General features: G+C 44.1%; 1 protein-coding gene and 1 long non-coding RNA gene across 2 annotated transcripts in view; one reads left to right on the forward strand and one right to left on the reverse strand.

Moving 5' to 3' along the window:
- Positions 1-22266, forward strand: part of LOC114891890 — a 253784-nt gene that overhangs the window by 612 nt on the left and 230906 nt on the right. Inside the window, exon 2 of the long non-coding RNA XR_003792628.1 lies at positions 212-364. This is a non-coding gene — a long non-coding RNA (uncharacterized LOC114891890). The remainder of the gene's footprint in view (positions 1-211; positions 365-22266) is intronic.
- Positions 4059-22266, reverse strand: part of MROH2B (maestro heat like repeat family member 2B) — a 58634-nt gene continuing 40426 nt past the window's right edge. Inside the window, 14 exon segments of the mRNA XM_029216380.1 lie at positions 4059-4179; positions 4635-4700; positions 5736-5832; positions 6510-6650; positions 6986-7141; positions 11313-11486; positions 11733-11888; positions 12521-12635; positions 13037-13177; positions 14442-14629; positions 15099-15221; positions 15746-15907; positions 18048-18200; positions 20999-21096. Of these exon segments, the coding sequence (XP_029072213.1) occupies positions 4073-4179; positions 4635-4700; positions 5736-5832; positions 6510-6650; positions 6986-7141; positions 11313-11486; positions 11733-11888; positions 12521-12635; positions 13037-13177; positions 14442-14629; positions 15099-15221; positions 15746-15907; positions 18048-18200; positions 20999-21096 (1877 nt within the window). The 3' untranslated portion in view covers positions 4059-4072.

The raw sequence follows: 22266 nt of genomic DNA on the forward strand, positions 1-22266 counted from the left end.
GTAACATGGCTGTGTTTGAACCATAGAGATGAACCATGGAGGCCAGTGGAGGACTGACGGAAAGAGAGGCATCAAGGGGGGCGGGGGGCAACTCTTTGAGAGCGGAAGGTAGTGGTTGGGAGGCATTATGAGAAATAATTGCTGGGGAGAGCAAATAGGTCTAAATTTCCCCTGTCACACACCCTGACTGTGGCTTATTCTGTATGATAAGACAGCAAGTAAGAAGGCTGCGATGGGGAATTGCAGTCAGTAAGAGGCCGCCAGAGCAGCTGAGCTGGGATCCTCTGACTAGCGGGGCCGCCTTGTCTACATCCTCTCAAGAAGCGCAGCAACGTTCGCCGAGCCAGGAACGTGGCCACGTGGGGTAAGGATAATCACCTGGCTTTATGCAAGTCGCTGAGTTTATGTTAAAATTTGTGATTCTAATAATACATTTGTTACTGTAAGGAACGGCACCAAGAAACGGAGGAGAGCTTAAACAAGCTTTATTTGGGAACGCTCCCGGGCGAGGTTCACTGGTCCGAGAGAAAGGGGCCAGAGAAGTCGCGCCCGTTTGAGGGTTTGGGCCGAATTTATAGGAGAAGAAGGGAAAGGGGTGTGGCGAATCCGAGAGGGCGCAGGGTATTCCTTATTTGGTGGTCTTTTCGGGTATCGTTGCAATATCTGGTGCCGGTTGCATCAGTCTTGGGACCGTTAGTCCCGCCCCTCGAAAGGCGGGAAGGCTGGGCCGGGTGGAAAGTCCCCAGGTCAGTTCCTGGAACTGGGTGGTCTGGAAAGTCTCCAGGTCAGGTCAGTTTCTGGAACTGGGTGGTCCGGAAAGTTTCGGTCTGATGCAAGCTGTGAGTCTGATTGCGTTCCCCTGCCTCACCTTACAGTTACTATATACATTGTATAGTTAACATTTGCTTAAAAATGATTCTGTGCGGGGTTTCTAAGTGCTTTACATGTACATTAATACATTTAATCTTCACAATAGCACCTTGAGGTAGATAATTATGATCCCAATTTACAGATGTGGAAATTGAAGTACAGAGAGGTAAAATGATTTTACCAAGTCACACAGCTAGTAAGGGGTGAAGCTGGAATATGATAAAAAGAGACTCGGAAATTCTTGTCAGGGTGAATCTTTCCAAGATTAGGGTTTAGACAAAGATTTAGCTGTGATGCGTGTTCCGTGGGGCCATTCTACCTAATTTCCACAAATCAATGATAAGGAAGGCTCTGCTGGTTGCTAGGATGGGTGGAGAGTAATAGTGGGGATGGATATATAAAGAAGTATCAGACAAGGTCTTGTGTCAGTGAATTTATACTTTTTGAGAACGTCCTATAGTTCTGGGTGGCTCAGCCCAAATTCTGTTACGACTCTTTGCCCCATGTTCTGATGTCGTCTTGTGCAATACTGTAGCTACTAGCTACATATGGCTACTTAAACTTAAAAGCTTAATTCCTCCGATGCACTAGCCACATTTCAAGTGTTCAGTTGCCACACGTGGCTAGTGGCCACCATATTGGCTAGTGCAGATATAGAACATTTCTGTCATTGCAGAAAGTTCTATTGGAAATGTCATTTGACTTAACCCTCCAAAGAGGTCAACTAAACCTGCGTCTCTTGCCTTCTTTTTCTTGCTCTGTTTCATGTATGTTATGCTTGGGAATAGCTTCTGACTCCATTAAGAATTTAATCAAAGCCATTACCCAGAAAATATACCTATGCAATTCTGCACAGAAATTTGCATACAACTTTGAGTGGAATCACAGACTTTCTGTGTAATAGTTATCCACTGGTGCGTAGCAAATTACCTTAAAGCTTAGTGCCTTAAGACAACATGGATTTATTATCTCATACAGTTTTGTAGTTCAGGAATTCAGGAGTGGTTTAGCTTAGTGATTCAGGCCCAGGACTCCCGTTAGACTGCACTGGGGTTGCTTGATTTAGCAAATAAAAATATAAGATGCTCAGTTAAAATTGAACTTTAGAAAAATGATAAATAATTCTTTAGTAGAAGTGTGCCCCATGCAATAATCAGGGCATACTTTTACTAAAAAAATTACTCATCGTTCACCTGAAATTCAAATTTAATTGGGCAGTCTGTCTTTTATCCCATAGTCCAGTCAGTGTGTCAGCTGAGGCTTCAGTCATCTGAAGGCTTTACCTGGGGCTCATGGATCCATTTCCAAGATGGCTCATTAACGAGCCTAGTAAGTTAGCTCTGATTGTTTGCAGGAGGCGTCAATTCTTGGCCACATGGACCTCTTTTTGGGCCGCTTGAGTGTCCTTATGTTGGCAGCTGGCTTCCCCCAGAGTGAGTGATTCAAGAGAGTGCAATACGATTTATAACCTTGGCTTGGAAGTTACACTGTTATTTCTGAACTGTTGTATTGATTGCACAGGGCATTTCTGTTCACTGTGGGAGGGGGGTACGTAACCATCAGGAGGAAGGAATAATGGCTGGCTCCATCCTCTGGAATTTCTACACAGATGTCATAGAGTATAAGCTCCATGAGGGTAGAATTTTTCTCCTCAACGATTGTAGCCCCAGTGGCTATAACAGTGCCTTGTAAATTATAGGCAGTCAACAAATATTTGTTAAGTGAATGAATAAATGGGACTCTGGCCTAAAATCTCTGACCTAAAAGATTCCTTTGGTTCTTAAAATGTTTTGTAGAAACAAAAGATGCCTTTCCAAAGAGCTTGGGGATGAAGGGGTTAGAATATAGGTAATAGGGATTTATAAAGAGGAACATCAGTTTAATAAGTTGCCGCTGTTTGAATAAAGCATCCTAGAACTTGTTTGGAAAACTGGGGATCTTTGAAGAATGCACTAACCATTCTGTCTCTAGACTACTGTTCTAATCTACAGATCCTGGACTTGAGCTGCAACGTTTCCAGCCTCCAGCTAACCCTGCTTCCTTCAGACTGGCCTCCACAATCCCAACTGGCCAGAGCCAATTCCTTAATATCCTGTTACTGTTTGTCCTGAATTCAGTGGTTTTTGTATACTGACAGACTCCTGGTTTTTCTCAAGTCTGAAGTTAAGGGGAGATTCTGTCAGCAGCCAAAGGACCTCTCTGTTCGGTCCTGAACAGGTCTTTTCCTCCAATTGCATGGCTTGTCCCTATACTTGTGCTACTAAATGTATAAAGGTATATAGTTATGCCACCCCTTAGATTTTCTCTAATTATTTAACGTGCAGTGTTAAATACATTGCACCCTTAAAGCTGTCTGTCCATTTATCTTTATTTCAAAAATCTGAACAAAGGGCCAGCATATACTTGGGTTCAGTGTTTGAACTTTAAATGTCAATAAGATAAAAATAATAGCAAAAAAATAATGTTGCTCATGAATGATCCTGATAGCGGTGGTGTTAAATGAGTCCCAGGCTCTGTGTTAGAAACTTCTTTGTCTGTACATGATTTCCTGTATGTAACCTTTCAGGTGTGCATTGTGAAAAAAGAGTGAAGAGTTATTATTCAGATGCTACGAAGGTTAACACATGCGCACCCGCATACACACAGTTCAAAGGGATCAATGTTCTAGGATAAAAATGGAAAGGAAACTATGAGATTTAATAGAATGTCAGAAAGGGGCTTTTGTAGAAAAGTACCTGGCACAGTCTCGACACGTAAATTACAACTTAACAGACAGGTTAAAGTTTGTCTTAAGAGAAAAGAGCGTGAGTAGCAAGCCAAAGCTGGCAAAGATATGAGACAAAAGGGCTCCGTGTGGGAAATGGCAGTGGTTCTCCTCTTAATGGCGGCAGAATTGTTTCATGTTCTGTCATTTTTTGATATCTGCTGGGATGTAAGCTTCCCAAGGTAGAGGGCTGTCGTTTGCAAAGCCATGGGGCTGTCACCGCTCAAATCACAAGTTATTCCTCAAGTGAATTGGTGGGCATGGTTTTTGCTAACAGAAGCCACCAGGGAGAGCCTGGAGGGTAAGGAAGATACCACCACTTCAACATCCCCACACTAGGTGCCGTCTCTTTCCTCAAGATGTTGCAAGTTTGTGAGTTATGAGGATGAAGACAGGAGTCAGTTATAGAAAAGGCCTAGCGGTTTATTTCCTGATGGTTTACGGATGGATGCTCATCTCTTTGCACCTTCTCGAGAGGGTCTGCAAGGCAGCTTCGGCTGCTCTCTGGACACTCATGCAGGGGCCTTTTCGAAGTGCTTGGAGCCCTGAAATGGAGAGAATAGCAATGTCCAGTGAATGAAGAAAGCCAAGGCCCAAGCTGTGCAGCACATGAAGGCTCCCACTTAGGGACAGTGCTGAGTGGGGTTCAGGCCGCCATGCTCACGTTTTACCCTAAGAGGTAGGATTTGGATCCACAAATTGAGCATTTATTTTAACACTGAAATAAGGGAAGAGAAGATCCTGACCTTGTGAGCAGTATGTTTATAAACAATTGGAAAATCGAAGTCTTTTGGGAATGATGCCTGCAGTGGGATGGAGCTGGGGGTCACCTTACACTCTGGAGAAATTCCAGTGTCTAGGGAGCATCAGAGACGATTGATAATGGGGTGCACTACGATTTTACACTATGATTTTACGGCTGACATGGGACTTGGAGCAGCATTAGTTTCTCTTTCTCTAAGAATGTAACAGTGCTCTGGGCAGAAGCTAGGGCTGGTACTCGCGTGTGGTCAGCTGTTCTCTATTAACTCCACATATTGGTAGGTCAAATTGAGAACAATGGCATCTAAAATCAACAGGAGAGAAAGTTACTGATTTCACTGTAGAGGAAGAGGCCACGGAAAGCAGGTCGGGGCACACTGCACCTGGTAAGAAGTTAAGTGATCTAGCTAGTGAATGCACAAGCTATAGACTCCCTTTGCACCCCCAGGATGATGTGAGGGTGATGTCTATGGGGTCTTGAGTGCCACGTCTGGAAGTGGTCACTCACCCACCATGTATTTGGGAAAACTCACACCGTGTCCTCCAGGGGGCGCCAGTTGTCAGGGTTTCCAACGTGAATAAGCTATGGTCCCTGTCTTCCAAAAAGTTACAGTGTAGTTAGGGGGATCCTCTACATGATCCAGTAAGAGTCCTTAGGTTTTAACTCAGTCTTAAATGTGGCCAACCAAGTGGGCCTATTTGCTGGGGGCTGGATTAGTTGGAATGGGTTTCATGATAAGACTTAGAATTTCCTAATAGAAGGATCCTCAGAGATTCACTTACTTTCCTCTTTTATTTTATAGATCAGACAGAGAGGCAGCACAGAGAAATTAAGTGACTTGTCCAGAATCACACAGCAGAGCCAAGGTCCGCTGGTCCCCACGCCCACACACTTTCCACTAGTATCACATTGCTGCTAAAGCTCTCAGCTCGAACTGAGCTTAGAAGGTTGACTGTGGTTTATACTAAGGGATGATGCAAAGGAAAACACTTAGGCAGGGGCAGCAGGCTTGGATCAAAGACTTGGGGAAAAGAAGGAGCAATGACTTGGAACCAGAAGAAGCATGAAGGACCCAGTAGGGAGAATGGTCTGATGGAAAGAAAGTGAGTGTTGGCAATTCAGAAGCTGTTACTATAAGTCTGCAAAGAGAACAGGTTCTTTTGAGGGAAGATGTTGTAAGATGTAAAATGAATTCTTTCTGGCTTTCCTGTTTTTCTTTTTTTTTTTTTTTCGGTCTTCCCAGTCATATCGGCATTCACGCTGGGGTAGCTTCCAGGCAAAGCAAAACTGGATGGCAGAGAGCAGACCTGTGAGTGGAGAGCGTGGACGTGCCCTCACCTGTGAGTTTGGTGGCCACGCTCGTGATCAGCTCCCAGCTGCTGCTGAAGAAGGTGAATGAGTGTGTGTGGAGGATCCACAGGATTTCTTGGTTTTTCTTTGCCTGGAAGAGATGTGTGTTACAGAGGGCAACTGAAAGGGGGAGGGGGTAGGGGAGGGAAGGACTGGAAGTTTGGGGTAGCTGATGCAAACTCTTATATATAGGATGGATAAACAACGAGGTCCTACTGTATAGCACAGGGAACTGTATTCAATATCCTGTGATAAACCATAATAGAAAAGAATATGAAGAGAATATATATATGTAAAATTGAGTCACTTTGCTGTACAGCAGAAATTAACACAATAATGTAAAGTATAGTTGTATACTTCAATAAAATTAAAAAAGAAAAGAGGGCAACTGAGAAGCGACACTTTACGAAATTCAGCATCCTATAGGCCCTTTAGATGTGTGCTCACATCTAAAGGAGTGAGCACGCATACAGCCATTAATTGTTCTGTTGGAAGGTGTGTTATGGCTAGTTCATTCTAAATTTAATCAGGGTGGCACTGGGGCTTATAGGGCTAATCAACAGATGAGTTTCAGGAATCGAGAACAGATCCCAGTTGGGACTTGGGGACAGAGCAGAAGGTGATGTGACAGGATACCCAGAATCACTGCTGTCCTTCCCAGATGGTTCTGGCTCTGGCTGGGATTCCTTGCTATGCTCTTTGCCTTCTGGGATTTGCCTGGACTCTTGGCCTGCATTTTTTTGGAAGCAGCACCTACTGCACACTCCCCAGCTTCACACAGAATTGCCTGTAGAAATCCCTGGCCCTTGGTAGATCCTGACCATCAAGGAGATGATCTAATACCCCGTAGAGTTCCTGGAGGCCCAGAAAAGGAACGCAGATGATCAGGACCTCACGGCGAGCCTGGAAAACAGTTTCCTGCAACACAGTCCATAATGTTGGCTCGCCTTCCAGATGGGAAGACACACTGACTGGTTGTGTGTTGGGAAAGGAGCAGTAAAAGTCAGTGATGTGAGGGCTTTACAGTCAGTGCTGCCACCTTCCCAGTTTCAAAGATGGAAGCGCAAACTCGGGAAGTGATGGCAAAAAAGCACCCAGGATGGGAAAATTGGTTTTCAGGTTCATTTGCGAGTGGTGCCTTCAGACCTGGCTTCCGGTCCAGCTAGACCGGGCTTCCTGGCACCCTCTCGGCCATGGAGAGAGGAGGAGGTGCAGGTGTCTGTACAAGGGCCGCTTACAGTTCTAATCCTGGGATTGGGATCCCAGAGGTGGAGAAGGAACGAAATCATGCTCTTTTTTATTTCTTCAGCAAAAAAAATCTTCCACCTTCTTCCTGTTAGGGATGCCAGATTCTCAAATAAGAGGACGGCAGTCAGCCTCACCTCATCCTGCTCCTGTGCTGACAGATACGTGTTGTGGGTGGGTCCTCCACACAGGCCATTCCCAGCTGGTACCCCTACCTTACCCGCCCTTTCCCACTTCCGTAGAGGCAGGCTGGAGCCCTGGCGCACCTTTGGCATAGCCCCTGGGTGTCCCAAGAATGCCTTTCGTTTCCCAGCAGCTCTCTACCCACACGACATGAATTTAGAGCTGGAGACTTGGTTTCTGACTCTGACGAGCTAGTGGGGAAATGTGACCACAGGAGTAATAAACAGGGAGTGCTGGCAGCACAAGGCCGGGGAGGGCGCTTGTTTGTTCTGTGCTTTGTACAAATTAGCCTGATTGCGTCATTAGCCTGGAGTTATGGGGCCTCTGATCTAAATTGCCCAAGGCCTAGGACTCTTTTCCAAGATCCCAAATACTTTCCAAAGGGATTACAGGAAGCTCAGAAATGTGGGCCTTGTGTCTGAGAGAGAGAGAGCAGATAAACAAACAAGTGCTTAGCCCTACTCTTGTATGTGAAGTTATGGAACTGCCTTGCTTGTTGTCCGGGAGGGTGGGCAGTGCTTTTTAGTAAAAGATGAAGGATGTATGTGATCTGAAGAGGAACCAGAGTATGGCAATGCTTTTTAGAGCCAAAGGGTAAGGTGGTGGAGAAAGATGGCCTTCTATTATCTCAGACACTTTGTTGATATGGTTCAGAGTTCTGGTGAATTTTCTGGAAGTATTCTTTTTTGGGGGGGGGTATCTAGAAAACTAGTTTCAAATACCCATAGAAAGGCAGAGGGATGAGAGGAAAAGCCATTCTGAGTAGCAGAATATTATTTATTTATTTAAAAAATTAAAAAAAATTTTTTTGGCTGCGCCTTGCGGCATGCAGGATCTTAGTTCTCTGACCAGGGATCGAACCCATGCCCACTGCAGTGGAAGCGCAGAGCCCTAACCACTGGACCACCAGGGAATTCCCCAGAATATTATTCAGATTAGCAACAAACAAGGGCCAATAAAAAAGCACTCCTATGAATATGAGGGGGAGAAGATAGAGGAGTTTATTTCGATGGCAAAATAAAATGTGTGAGAAGTGGGCACATACACAAAAATGCCATGAAAAAGGAAGTTAACAAAGATCTTCCATAAAAGAATAAAGATGGCTTGTTAGGAAAAGGCTAGAAAAGTTAATTGAATAACATGAGATGTGACCTCATAGAAGGGAAATGTAAGTAGAACTGTTCTTTAAATGTACTAGGAGTAAGGTCAAGGTATATATTTTAAAGATCTCTTTTTAGAAAAAGAAAGCAAACCAGTAACAAAGTATCTAAAAGGTAGAGAGGTATTTACTTAAAAAGAGTCCTCTGAATTTTCTAAAATCAAAGACCTGATGATAGGTCAAGGGAGAATCAACCAATTGGGATGATGAAAAAACAGAAAAAAGAAGGGGTAAAGCGTTTTGGGTGCTGGGAGAGATATTAAAGTTTTACTCAGGTGCCAGCGTGGGAAATAGCAGTGAGCAGATCCTAGAGCATGGGACAGCAGCCAATATTTTCTGTTCTACCACTTTTTCAAAGTGTAGCCATATTTTTAGACTTTCAACAAAGTACTTAAATATTGAAGAGAAGAAAGGGAAAACTTAGAGATTACAGAATTGTATGCTTAATCTACAGAAAAATATAGGGGCAAAGTATCATAGTTGAATATACTTGCAGAAAGAGAGCGTTCTAGGACTGTAAATAGCATGTCATGACTAAGACTCAATTTTTGTCAAACTTTACGTTTATGCAAATGTGATGAAATTGATACCTATTAGGAATGCGAAAGGTCTAACCTAACAACCAGATAGACTTTAGTTGTTTATTTTTTTCTTAAGCATTACGACTGAGAAATATTCTCTTGACCACAAAACTTGTAGATTGACTTGTGATTATTGGAGGCTCAGATCCAAGAGAGTTACTATCATTGAATCAGCAACAGTCCAGGGAAACCTAACAGATGGGGGCTCTGTAGGGCTGACTTTAACCCTTTGTTGTTAAAGATTGTCATCAATTATTTGTGTAATGAAAAAAAGAACATCTTCATTATTTTACAGAAGATACTAAATTGAGTGAGAGCCCAGTAAGTATTTTTGGGGACAAGATGAGAATTAAAAGTAAATATTGGTACACTGGAGAAAATAGTTGGAAACCAGCAGATAGCTGCTCTCAAAGGCCAGGTTTAGGCTAGTACACAAACAAGAGAAACTGAAAAATACAACGCTGGAGGACGATTGACTGAGGGCGAGTGTTGCAGACTGCAGTCTGGAGGTTGGTGTAGTTAATAAATTGCTAAAGAGTCAGGAAGAAAGAGCAAGATTAAAAAAATTTGGAGTGAATAAATAGGAAAAGATTGGATTTGAGAGGCAATTTTTCTTTAGATTCTATTTAATACTTCTCAGGTCTCATTTAGGGATACAACACAGTCACTGGCTTGTAAAATATTTAAGGAGCTGAAAAATTAGGTTTATGGTAAATAATGAAGGAAATAAGGACTTTTCAGTCTGGAGACTATCAGGTGAATAGGTAATTTAATAAAGCCTTAATGTTTAAGAAGGATGCATTGGAGGAGGCAGCCAGAAATTTCCATCTCCTCTGACCACATAACAGGAGCAGGCAGGTTTAGATCACAAAAAATAGGTTTAAGTTAGATATGAAATAGATTTTTTACATTGATGTCAGTGAATAAACCAAAACGAAATAATAAAATCTGGTTTCCCAGAAGGTATAAAGAAAAATACCTTCCTTTGCCTAGGATTGTTGTTGACTGATCTTTTTTTGCGGTACGTGGGCCTCTCACTGTTGTGGCCTCTCCCGTTGTGGAGCACAGGCTCCGGACACGCAGGCTCAGTGGCCATGGCTCACAGGCCCAGCCGCTCCACGGCATGTGGGATCTTCCCGGACCGGGGCACGAACCTGTGTCCCCTGCATCGGCAGGCGGACTCTCAACCACTGCGCCACTAGGGAAGCCCGACTGATCTTTTTTGAAATGAGGGTTATAAACCATGTCAGGGGTTGACAAATTTTTTCCGTAAAAGGCCAAACAGTGAATAATTTAGACTTTGTGGGCCACACGGTTTCTGTAACAACTAATCAGCTCTGCGGGACGAAGTGTGAAAGCTGCCATAGATAATATGTAACCAATGAGCATGGCTGTGTTCCAATAACACTTCATTTACAAAAAGATGCTCCAGGTCGAATTTGGCCGATGAGCCATGGGGCAGTATACTGACTCCTGGATGAAATGAACTGTGCCAGCATTTTGAGTCTTTGAAATCTTGCACGTGGAGAAGGTAGTGTTGGAGGCAATAACATCTAGCCCTGTAGGGAGTACTGTCATAAGCTGTGTACTGCCAACAGCGGACTTTCTTTTTCCTTTTTTTGAATTTATGAACTTTATTTATTTTTTATACAGCAGCTTATTAGTTCTCTATTTTATACATATTAGTGTATATATGTCCATCCCAATCTCCCAGTTTATCCCCCCGACCCCCTGTTTCCCGCCTTGGTGTCCATACGTTTGTTCTCTTCATCTGTGTCTCTATTTGTACCCTGCAAACCGGTTCATCCTAACAGGAGACTTTGAGATGGGGATTTAGGTGTAAGTCACTTATCTGGGAGGTGGGCCCAGGAAGCATGATAGGCAAGAGAGGAGAGCTACGAAAGGGAACATTAGTGAGTGTGGTACCCCTATGGGCAAGTGGAGCACCGTCCTTCTGAGGGGTGAGGAAGCCAGGGAGTTTATCTACAAACTTTCTTTTCTTGCTGTTTGAGGGTCCTTTCCCAACACATCCGGCCCACCCTGCTCAAACCAATCATGATTCCTGGGCCAGAGAATACCCTCAGGCAGACACACAGGAAGCCAACAGGCTGCACAGGAATTGAACAGGTGACTTCTGGGGCAGGTGATCTCCAGGGCAGGTGATCTCTAGGGCAGGTGACCTCTGGGGCAGGTGATCCCTGGGACAGGTGATCCCTGGGGCAGGTGACCTCTGGGGCAGGTGATCCCTGGGACAGGTGATCCCTGGGACAGGTGACCGCTGGGGCAGGTGATTTCTAGGGCAGGCCAAGGCATGCAAATGGACACCAAACTGGTCTGCTACAAGCACTACCTGAACTCACTTCTGGGGAGGGAAGATTCCTGAACAGGCTCACTTACGTCTTCAAAGAAGGTTCTTGTTTGCAGCACTATTTCTTTGAAGTAGAAGCTTACATCTCGGTCTGTGAGCAGCTCCAGGATCTTTTTTAGAGCCTTCAAGCTTTCACAGACGACCTTGGTGTAGGCCAGGTGATAGAGGCCTCTGACGATAGATTCTAACTTAATCTGCTTGTGCTTCTTTACTATTTTGAAATAAGGTCTCTTAATCTTGAAAATTGTTCTGTGTGTATCTGGAATAGGGTAGGAGACCCCAGATAAGGGGATTGACATTCTCTTAGGGTCATGTGTCCTTCAACCCAAGAGCCACCACTTCAGCGACTTAATTTGGATTTTCACTTAATTTCTATGCAACCACAGGGTGTGGGTTAGTAAATAATTATTTTAAAACTCAGATGAACTATTTTGCGAGCCCCCCCAAACTCCTTTTACCTTGTGAGGGGCTCCAGAAGCACTATTACCGAGGGCTCGGATGGCCATTTGCCTCAGAATGGCATTGGAGTCCCAGGCAGTCTGATCCATCAAGATCAGCACATCCTGTAGATTCCCGTGCTTCCAAAGGATTGGCTCCTTCATGAGCTGAAAGTGACACACTCCTCCCCTTTAGTTCAGGGAAGGGCCTCCCTTCAGGAGAGTTCCAAAGGCATTATAGCTATGATTAAAGAGTAGGGCCCCAGCTGCTTGTGGGGCAGAGGAGGGAGCCCTCGGGTGAATTCAAATGTCTGGCAGCAACTAAGCTCTAGAAGTGAGCACCCCACAGGTCAAGGTTATGTGGTGATGAGAACCAAAATACCTAGTCAAGAAGGTATTTCTAATCTAAATGGAAACATGGAGCAGGGAAAACAGGAGTTACTGACAATTTCCTTCTTTGCATTGGCTGGGTCAGCCTTTATCCCAGAGTTTGAAAGGACCATAATATATTTGTTGGTTGCATTTTGTTTTGTCCCTTCCAGGTTGATTCTCTACCCTTCTCTGTCTTGAGAGTTGATGTCTGCAGACCACAGGGCAGGAAGAGGATGAGGCTGGGTTCTTTTTCCTCTCTCTTTCTCTCTCTCTCTGCTCAGGTACTGTGTCTCTGGCAATAGCTGGATCTCTCCATTGCCAAAGATCCCAGAGACGGTCCCTCTTCCGTGGCTCAAATTCCCACAACTCCTGAGAGAAATACCCCACTGGGTCCCAACGAGCCTGCTGGGATGGCTGTGCTCCCTTGCCTCAGAGAAGAAAGCTGCGCCCGTTATCCGGTAGTTCTCCGAGGAGGAGGTCAGGGATGGGAAGAGTTGTTCCGTGATGTCCGGAATGAGTCTGTGTTGCCACGCTGCCATGCTCCTAGAAAACCAAGGCTCCCACTGTAGCAGAGGCTTTTTGCTTTCTAAACAGTGGAAGGCACTTTAGTCTATTTCTCTATCAGGAAACTAAATTATCCAAAAAGGAATGTTAAAAAGGAAAGAGCACCAAGGCTTAACTTTATAATAGCCTATCCAAGTGCCCGACTGAAGTGTAGTTTGCCTAAAAGTGTTCATTGTATCACTATTTTCTGTGGGGTTGGTGAGTTTGGGGCTGATCCTGCTGTCTCTTCCCAACCCCTTTGCTCTTTCTTCCCTGTTTTTTTCTCCTGGGCTCTAAGTCCTTACTGAATCAATTGCTGTCAGTGAAGTTGCCTGCGTTGCATTTTTACTTTGTCTTCAGTGTTTTCCTTCGTATCCAGTTCTGGAGTATCTGCACATTACCTGGCCAGTGCACAGACTCCTATGTGGTGCCTACTGGGACTGCTGAGGAGGGTCCACATGTTGTCCCCCTCGTCAGATTCTTTGGCCAGCCCTTCTTTCATGGCCTGGGCCTGCACACACTTCAGAGTTGTAGTCGAGAGCCTGAAGGAGACAGTTGGCACCACAAAAGTAAGTCAGTACCATGCAAGGAATTGTGAATCCCCAAGTCCTTAATAAATAACATCAAGCTGTCTGTATTCTGTATTTTCATTTATTATGTCTTGGGGCTCTATATTGATATGTGTGGATCTGGTCACTTGTAAACACTGTATTCTACAGAATAAATATAGCACATTGTGTTTCTTTTTAAAAAAAATGTTCCCTACAATGCTCGCTCACTCCTGGATGAATGGAGGTTGCTTCACTGGTTCTAAAACAAAACAGCACCTTGGAAATCAGGATGCATCTCGCAATGGGTAGTGCGTTGCAGTTGTTGGCCAGACAGTAGTTGTGATGCAGTTGCTATTGCCTGTGTATACAATGCGTGTACATGCATGGATTTAGGTATGGCTCTTTGAGCTGTGGGCATTTTAGTAAAGTTACATGTACTATTGGAACTACATGTGCTGAGCCTAACTGCTATTTAAAATGTCTTAGAAAGGTTGATTTGGGGGCTTCCCTGGTGGCTCAGTGGTTGAGAGTCTGCCTGCTGATGCAGGGGACACGGGTTCGTGCCCCGGTCCGGGAAGATCCCACATGCCGCGGAGCGGCTGGGCCCGTGAGCCATGGCCGCTGAGCCTGCGCGTCCGGAGCCTGTGCTCCGCTATGGGAGAGGCCACAACAGTGAGAGGCCCGTGTACCGCAAAAAAAAAAAAAGGTTGATTTGACATCGGAACAAAAAGTTAATGCAAAAAACCAGGAAAGCAGAGCAGTGTGATAAAGGGTAACTATACCTACTAATCCTCAAAGAGCTTTTTGGATCAATATAAAATGCAAATTTAATAGTATAAGAAAGCACTGATTCATGACTTAATTGGGACTCTTTTTTTTTTCCTTTCTCAATGTTACATGAAATAATGTTGCTTCCTTCAACTGGAGAAGTCTTAGATTTGAGGAAATGTGGTATTTATTTTTATTTTATATTCTTTCCTTGGTGGCCTTGAAAATCACAGAATTCCATCTTTCCTTGAAAGGTCTCAATGAAAGAAAACAAAGGAAGTGGATTGGGCCCTCTAGGGAAGAGGACATAACTGCTTATTCATTGTATGACCGTTCTGGGCAACTATGCCGGGTACCCAGGGAAGAAGAGCTACGAGGCTCAAGGATGGAGGCGTCTTGTTTCTTCACGGGTAGTTGAGGCCACGCCAGCCCCTTCTGGAGTCAGGTCAGGACTGCTCTGGAAGTCCCTCTCTGCCTGGCTGTTGACCTGCAGGGGTCTGCGATCTGCTGCCGCTCCCCTTGCTGCATCACCCGCCGGCAGCGGTTTAGGGTTGACGTGGGCATCTTCTGGCCCAGTGTGCAGCTGACCAGCTTCAGGAAAAGGGTGAACAGCTTTGGGTACAGGCCTGCGACAGGGGTGCCTGTTGACACCACTTCATGAATTGCACAGGCCACCTGAGAGGAGAAAGGACCCTGTGGTCAGGCAGGGCTGATCTTCCAGTTTGTTTTCTGTACAAAGGATTGCTTTCCAGGTTGACCACATTTGTGGTGAAAGCACATAGAAAAGGGAGGGTTTATTTGTCTGGAAAGTTCTCAACTCCTGCTGTGTTTCTCAGGGCTGTCATGTGGGGCGACTCCAAACTCCAGGGGGCACCAGTATTGGGGTCTTTCAATAACAAGTGGATATCTTGAAGACTAACTTGGAAATACAGAGAGACAGATTTTCTTTGGGCTGATGAGAAATTTCCTTCTGAACGTGATCAGCTGCAGACAAAATCACTGCCATATTTGTCCAATATAAACTGGAATTGATTTAAAACCGGGGTATGAGAGGGGAAGAAGTGCGATTAATGCTACATCACCCAGTGCCAGGTGGGATGGAGTGGGGCAGCATCCCGGGCGGGTGGCAGGTTGTCCAACTCACGGAGATCGCCTCTGTCCCCGCGAGGTCATCTTCTAACTCATTCTCCAGTTTGTCTATTAAGGCTTGCAAGAGTTTGCCACTGGAGGCTGGGTTCTCAGCCAGAGCCTTCCACAGTGTCTTTGTGTCCCTAGGGAAGCACGGCAGGAAGCCGATAAGGCTCTACTCCTTGGGATATGAGCTTTTTCATCTGATCCACTCTAAAACCACATTATGACTAATCACAGTTGCAAGGACGGATGGACATGCCAACATGCCTGGGGATAATAAGGATGTTTTATTTAACAATCTAGCATTCTGGCCTTGGGTTGCTGAGGTTTGTTAATGTCCATCAAGACAGAAACCTCTCATATAGATTCGTTTTAGGCAACCAGAAAGGGAAGAAATACTCACTTTCTAATACTTATTCCTATTAAACACACACACACACACACACACGCACACACTCCTAAAACTCTCATCATCCAATGAGGACATATATTTGAAAAATACTTGGAAAACCATTACCTGTGATTCAAACACCATTTTTGAAATTATTCAGGTGAGATGTTTTCAACTTTTGTTTGCTATCTTTCTCTCAAACCACAGATTCTTCCCCAATACCTTACAGAGTGGCCTTTCCTAGGAAAAGGGACCAACTCAGTTAGAATCTCCCTGTCAAAGGGCAGAGGCTTCTGTAAAAGGTTGGCAACAACTGCATCCATGTGAAAGCTGGCTATTTGGGAGATGGCTTCCAGCATAAACTGAAAACTTTCCTCCTTTTGTCTGAGGACCGGCATGTGATGGTAAATTATGCCCAAGATCTCCAACAGCTAAAAAGAAAAAGCCAAATCAAACGCTGAGTTGCCATTTTTCCTCTACATGGATGGCTTAGGTCACGTACGGTCAGCATATTGTAGGCGGTGGTTGATGAATTAGAAATAATGTTAAAAAAGCAGTTGATTCTACACATGGCCTATCTCTTGCTCAGGACGATTATCGATAAATTGGGCATTTATTCTTAAATCAATTTAGCAAACATTTAGCGAAAGGCTGCATTATGCCAGGTGCTGTGTTGGGCGCTGTGGGGCATTTACCAGGGATGAATAAGATGTAGCCCTTTCTCAGAAGGAATGGGTGGTCCCATAAAGGACATCAGCCATATACCCAAGGGCTGTGCAGAAGGCTCTGTATGGCAAATGGTGTACAAGAGGTACAGGACTGATAGGGGAATCCAGAAGTAACTGAGGTTACTGTGGAGGGACATCTGGTCTGGGCCTCAAAGGATATATAGCAATTCCAAAAGGCAAGGTGGAGATGGTGGGGAAGGTCATCCTCATCAGAAGGAAGAGCACAGGTAAAGATGTAAAATCAGACACCATGAGAATAGAGCACAGAGGGTTTAGAGAGCAGTGAAACTAATCCGTATGATACTACAGTGGTGAACACGTGTCATTATACATTTGTCAACACCAAGACTAAACCCTAACGTAAACTAAGGCTTTTGGGTGATTATATGATGTGTCAATGTGCGTTCATCGATTGTAGCAAATGTACCACTGTGATGTGGGATGTGGGTAGTGTGGAGACAGGAGGTATACGGGAACTTTGTACCTTCAGCTCCATTTTGCTGTGAACATGATGGCTGTAAAAGCATAAAATCTATATAGAAAAGTGGCATGAGAGCATGGTAGAGGCAAATGTGGAAAAGGTTTATGGAATAGGAGAATGGTCCAGTTTGGAGCAAAGAAAGAACAAAGGTGATAAAAGGAAGATAACTTGATAGGAAAGATGAAGCCAGGTGCTAAAGGGCATTGAGGGCCACCTTTCTGAGTTTGGGTGTTAATCTGTGTGCAGTAGGGAATGATATTACACACCTGGCTTTTGACATGGGTAAGGGCATGTCTCCATGCTAAAGAACGTTGGCTTCTAGTGGAAATTTTTCCCGCTTACTTTGGATAGACACTTTTAGGTAAATACAATATTTTCTTAGAATTATAATTCCTTAATCATAAATATCCTGCAAACATGAATACCACACGGTCCCATTTCAATCATTCTTGGAGAGGATTTAGGTCCCTATTGTAAGCCTTTACTTAGTGTGTGAGCAACTTCCCCTTTTATGCTAAACACACAAATACATGGACATTCCAAAGCTATTAACCTTTGATTCTCTCATGACTGGCACATAGTATGTACTCAATGAATGATTTTGAAAAAAGCTGATTGGACAGTAATTAGCACAGAGGTCACCTCTAAAAGTCATGCTTTGGAAAAATTTTAAATTTAGGGTGGATGATTCTGGGCTATGGGGACCATAAGTTCCTCCTCCTGTTCCCCTTGGAAAGCCTTTATTGAGTTAAAGATTGTTTTCCTCCTCAATCTCTGAATTGCTGGTGTTCTGTTTCTGACTTTAAGAGAGAGAATAGAGTATCTCCATTTGGAGCTCTTAACCAGGCTTCCTGAATTTAAATCCTGTTCTCTCTGCTTAACTTTCCAGTTGGGAGGAGGGACTGAGACTTTTCTTTTAGTCAATTCCCCAATGACAGCCTTCTTTACCAGAAAATACCTAAGGGGTGTTCAAGAGCAGCTCGCAGAGTGGCAGTGGGATTAGAAAATTCTCTTGGCCCTCAGTGGCCATCTTAAAGGCATTCGTTCACAAGGTCACGCTCATCCTTGCAGACCTCACAACCCAGTTTTCCATGATCCACATGCCTCTGACCAGAGAGTGGCAGTCTGTAAAGTTCTTATCATCACAGACTAGAGAAGCAATTGAGTCAGGCTAGACAGGCACTCAGTGTGAGCCTGGCTCTTCACACGCAACTTGGGTCTCTGTTGAGGCCTCTTGAGGCCGTGCGCACTCCCACCTGTGGCCCATCAGAGGACCAGCTGAGAAGTGGCGACCTACTTCTGGTATTGGCATTTCAGAAGTGTTAGAATTCTGCTCAGTTGTCAGATTGGCTCTTGGTTCACCTGATCTTCTAAAGCAGCTCCCTGCTCCTTCAGGGCAGCGATCATGCAGATGCCACATGCCTTTGTACACGTGGGGTTGAGGCTCTCCAGACCATCCAGGGTTTCCCCCAGGAACATGAGCATTTCTTCACTTGGGATGAGTCTACTGACGATCTGAGAATGAACCAGAAAGACTCATGTCATCAGCCACCTCACTTCATATCTGGACACCTATTCTTGGTTTTAGGATGTTAGAAACCACTGGGCTTTCCACAAAGTTAGCATGTGACTGGGGCCATAGAAACCAGAGAGAATACTAAAATAGGACATAGACTCGACCTTTCAACTTCAAGTAAACTTTCCTTGAAGTTGTCTCTTGATCATTTCATTATTTATTAAATTTCAGGCCTGCCAAGGCAATCTGCTCTCCAAACCTGAAGTTACATCATACCCCATAAAGGAAAAATAATGCATAATGTTTGTATGCCATTTTATGTGTTGTAAAGTACTTTCACATACATTTCATGAATCATAGAAATAAGTCTTGTGTCTGCCAAAGAATAGCTAGGCTTGAAAATTCAGGAAATCTATCACTGTGTACTAAGTGCTGTGCTAAATACTCGGTGCCTCACAGTATCCATACAGAGGGTGAATTATTATTATTATTTTTAACATCTTTATTGGAGTATAATTGCTTTACAGTGCTTGGTTTCTGCTGTATAACATAGTGAATCAGCAGCTATACATATACATATATCCTCATATCTCCTTCCTCTTGTGTCTCCCTCCCACCCTCCCTATCCCAACCTTCTAGGTGGTCACAAAGCACCGAGCTGATCTCCCTGTGCTATGCGGCTGCTTCCACTAGCTATTTTACACTTGGTAGTGTATATATGTCCATGCCACTCTCTTACTTCATCCCAGCTTACCCTTCCCCCTCCCCGTGTCCTTAGGTCTCTACATCTGCCTCTTTATTCCTGTCCTGCCCCTAGGTTCTTCAGAACCATTTTTTTTTTTAGATTCCATATATATGTGTTAGCATATGATATTTGTTTTTCTCTTTCTGACGCACTTCACACAGAGGGTGAATTATTATGAACGCTGTCTTTTGCTTTTGCATGTTTCAATATCAAGAGTAGTGAATAATAAAAAGTGAAGAAAAGAAAAACTTTACAATTTTGGTCTCTAAACAAGAACTATACACAATGTTTGGTTGTATATGTCTCTCCGTGTGTATGAATGAAAAGGCAGGCAGGGGAGGTGAAAAGTTAGAAGTTTGAATAAAGTCCAGGAGCATTATTTGGGGCTTTAGCCAAGCAAGATGGTCATGATTATGAGTTTGTGGGTATGAAAACATTCCTATTCACAACCGACTTCCTCCAGTATTAAATGGCCCGATGATGTTTGGTAGAACCATCTTTGAGAGGAAATGGGTTCCTTTTCATGAGTAGTTGCATATCCCAGCCGGTTTCTGAGTTACCGTGGCTCCAAGATCAAGGCCTAGACTCGTGCCTCTGTTCTGTATAACACGAAATGCTTGCCTGGGTCCAAGCTCAACAGTTACGGTTTTTTTTTTTTTTTTTTTCATATTGGGATGGATATTGGTTTAGGAAGAAAGGAAGAAAGGGAATTCATGTTTTTGAGCACCTCTCATGCATCAGACACTTTCTTAGGCATTTGACATATGTTCCCTCCCTGTCCCCCACGGGCTTGTCTCCTATGTCCTCATCACCTTCTCATCCCCGCTGCTGCCTCCTTAGTCCAGCCCACCTAATCTCATATGTAGATTCTTACAGTTTCCTTCAAACTAACCTCACTAGTTTCACTCTTGCCAGCCTATAGTCTAGTCTCAACATGGCAGCCCAATGACCCTTCAGAAAATGTAAGTCCAATCACATTCCTCCTCGCAGAACCACCACTAGCCCATAAGGAGCTTTTGCAAATTAGGAAAAGTGCCCTGTTCTCAAGAGAGTTCTCTGTTATTGTCACAGTGACTGAGTTTGTTGGACCCTTTACTGCCCTCTGTGGATAACTGCCATAATACACATATAAACCTATAATGTCCACATTAGGAATGATGCTGCCTCACACAAGGGTGCCCTTCTACATTTCACAACTGCCACAGTGTACCTAGTGGTCTTGACTCTTCTGTTCAAAACCCTCTGCTGGCTTTTGATTCCAACTGGAATAAAAGCCAAGATCCTTAACGAGTCCCGGAAGGCACTTCAATCAGCTCTGGGCTGTCTCTTGGATCTCATGACCCACTTCTTTCTCCACCTCAGGGCCTTTGCACATGCTGTTTGCACTCTGCCTGGAATGTTCTTTTCTAGATGTCTTCATGGTTCTCCCTTTCAGAGAGGTCTTCCTAGGGGATCACCCCTCCCGTACTCTTTATTCCCTTCCTTGATTTTATTTTTCTCAGTTGTCACTACCTGACATCATATTTATCTGGCTGCTCCATCTACTAGGATGCAAGCTCAATGAGGGCAGGTGTTTCTATCCTTAGAGCCTAGAAAAAAGTGTGGCATGTGGTAGGTGCACAGGGCATATTAGGCGAATGAATAAATGAATGACTTGATCGACCAGTCCTCACAACAGCTCTGAGAGGAAGGTTATGCATTTTTTCTTTTTAAGATGAGACTGATCACCCAGTGCACACACTTCAAACAGTGCACACAGAGTGCGTCTGATCGACCCCAAAGTCCTGTTCCTTCCATTTCACCCCACTGCCTCCCTCACCCTGGAGAGGGCCACTTGGTTCCCCAGGTTTCCCAGAGTTTGAAATGATCAGTAGCAGGTGTTGCCTGTGCACATGGACCCAGAGTTAATAAATGAGTGGACAAAGGTCTTCCATTCAGGTAGAATGGCTAGGCTGTTGCCCTCCTGGGTAACGGGGTGTACACAGATGACTCATTTGGAAATCAACCCAGAATCATCCTTATATCCCTTGGCCAGTCCTCTATATCTTTTACCTTTGCTATTTTGGAGGAAATCTTGATCTGGACCTGCACATCATCACATTGCAGCCCTTCCTGCAAATCCTGTAGTCTTTCCACTTCCAGGCGAATGCCTACAATCAACAAAGGGTGACATAGGAGTTCAAAGAGCTGACAGGGGTTGAAGAAGCTGTCTGTATTTTGATGTGACACTAATTCAGCTGCTGGATGCCTTTAACAAACCCACTAAAGCCTGTCTGATTAGGTGGTGAGCATAAGATCAAACACTGATTGAGTAGTTTCTGCATGCCAGCAGCATGCTAAATACTCTGCACGTAATGATCTCATTGCTCCTAAAAATGATCTGAGGTTATTTGCAGTTGAGAAAGCTGAGGCAGAGAGGTGTAAAGCCATTTGGCTGGATCACGCAGTTAGTAAAGATAGGAGAGCTGGAACCTGAACGCTGGTCTGACACCAATGCCCAGGCTCTTACTGCTCTGCTATACTGCTGTCTCTGTTGGAGCTCCATTCTGCACTGAGCCACTTTGGAGGAAATGGTAAGGCAACCATTGTAATAGGAACATCAGCAGCTGTGTTAAGTGACTGTTGATACCAATTTGTAAATGCAGACCTAAACGGTAATGATATTCTGTTTGTTGTTTGAATGGAGTATAGTAATTGTGGAAACTCACACCTGAACCACTCTGGAAGGCAGCCTAGCCAATGGGCAGACGACCTGGGCTCAAAGTCCAGCTCCGCTGCTTTCAATTGTCCAAGGAACTGGTAAATTTCTTAACCTTAGATCCCTCATCTGCTTTAACAACTGACTGAACAACACCCATGAGTATTAAATGGGTATTTAATTTAGTGTCGCACTAGTTACTTGTATCTAGTAAAAAAAAATAATCGTTTTTCTCTCTCTCTACCATATTTATTTGGTCAACCAAGAAAAAGAGTTAACGTGAATAATGAAGTATGGGATTTCTTGTTAACAAAGAATATTTAAGGACCTGAACTTTGCATGTTTCAGGAAAATAAAGGACACTAAAGGGAGAATGGGTAGAACAATAATAGAATTCTAATTCCTTTCTTCCTATGAGGTCCCCCTCTGGCACATTTCTTCTCTTATTAAAATGGTCCTTTAGTTATCACTTCCTTAATTCATTTTTTTTTTTTTTCCTGGCTTTGGTAAAAGCATATACCCTTCATGAATTATCTTCCCATATCCCAAGGGACTGTCCCATAGCCCAAGAGACCTATTCGGGCTCTGTTGAATAGTTTGGCCTTTTTGACTAACTCTACCC

Source organism: Monodon monoceros, unplaced genomic scaffold, assembly GCF_005190385.1.
Source record: "Monodon monoceros isolate NGI ecotype Baffin Bay Population unplaced genomic scaffold, NGI_Narwhal_1 Super_Scaffold_12, whole genome shotgun sequence".
Lineage (NCBI taxonomy): Eukaryota > Metazoa > Chordata > Mammalia > Artiodactyla > Monodontidae > Monodon > Monodon monoceros.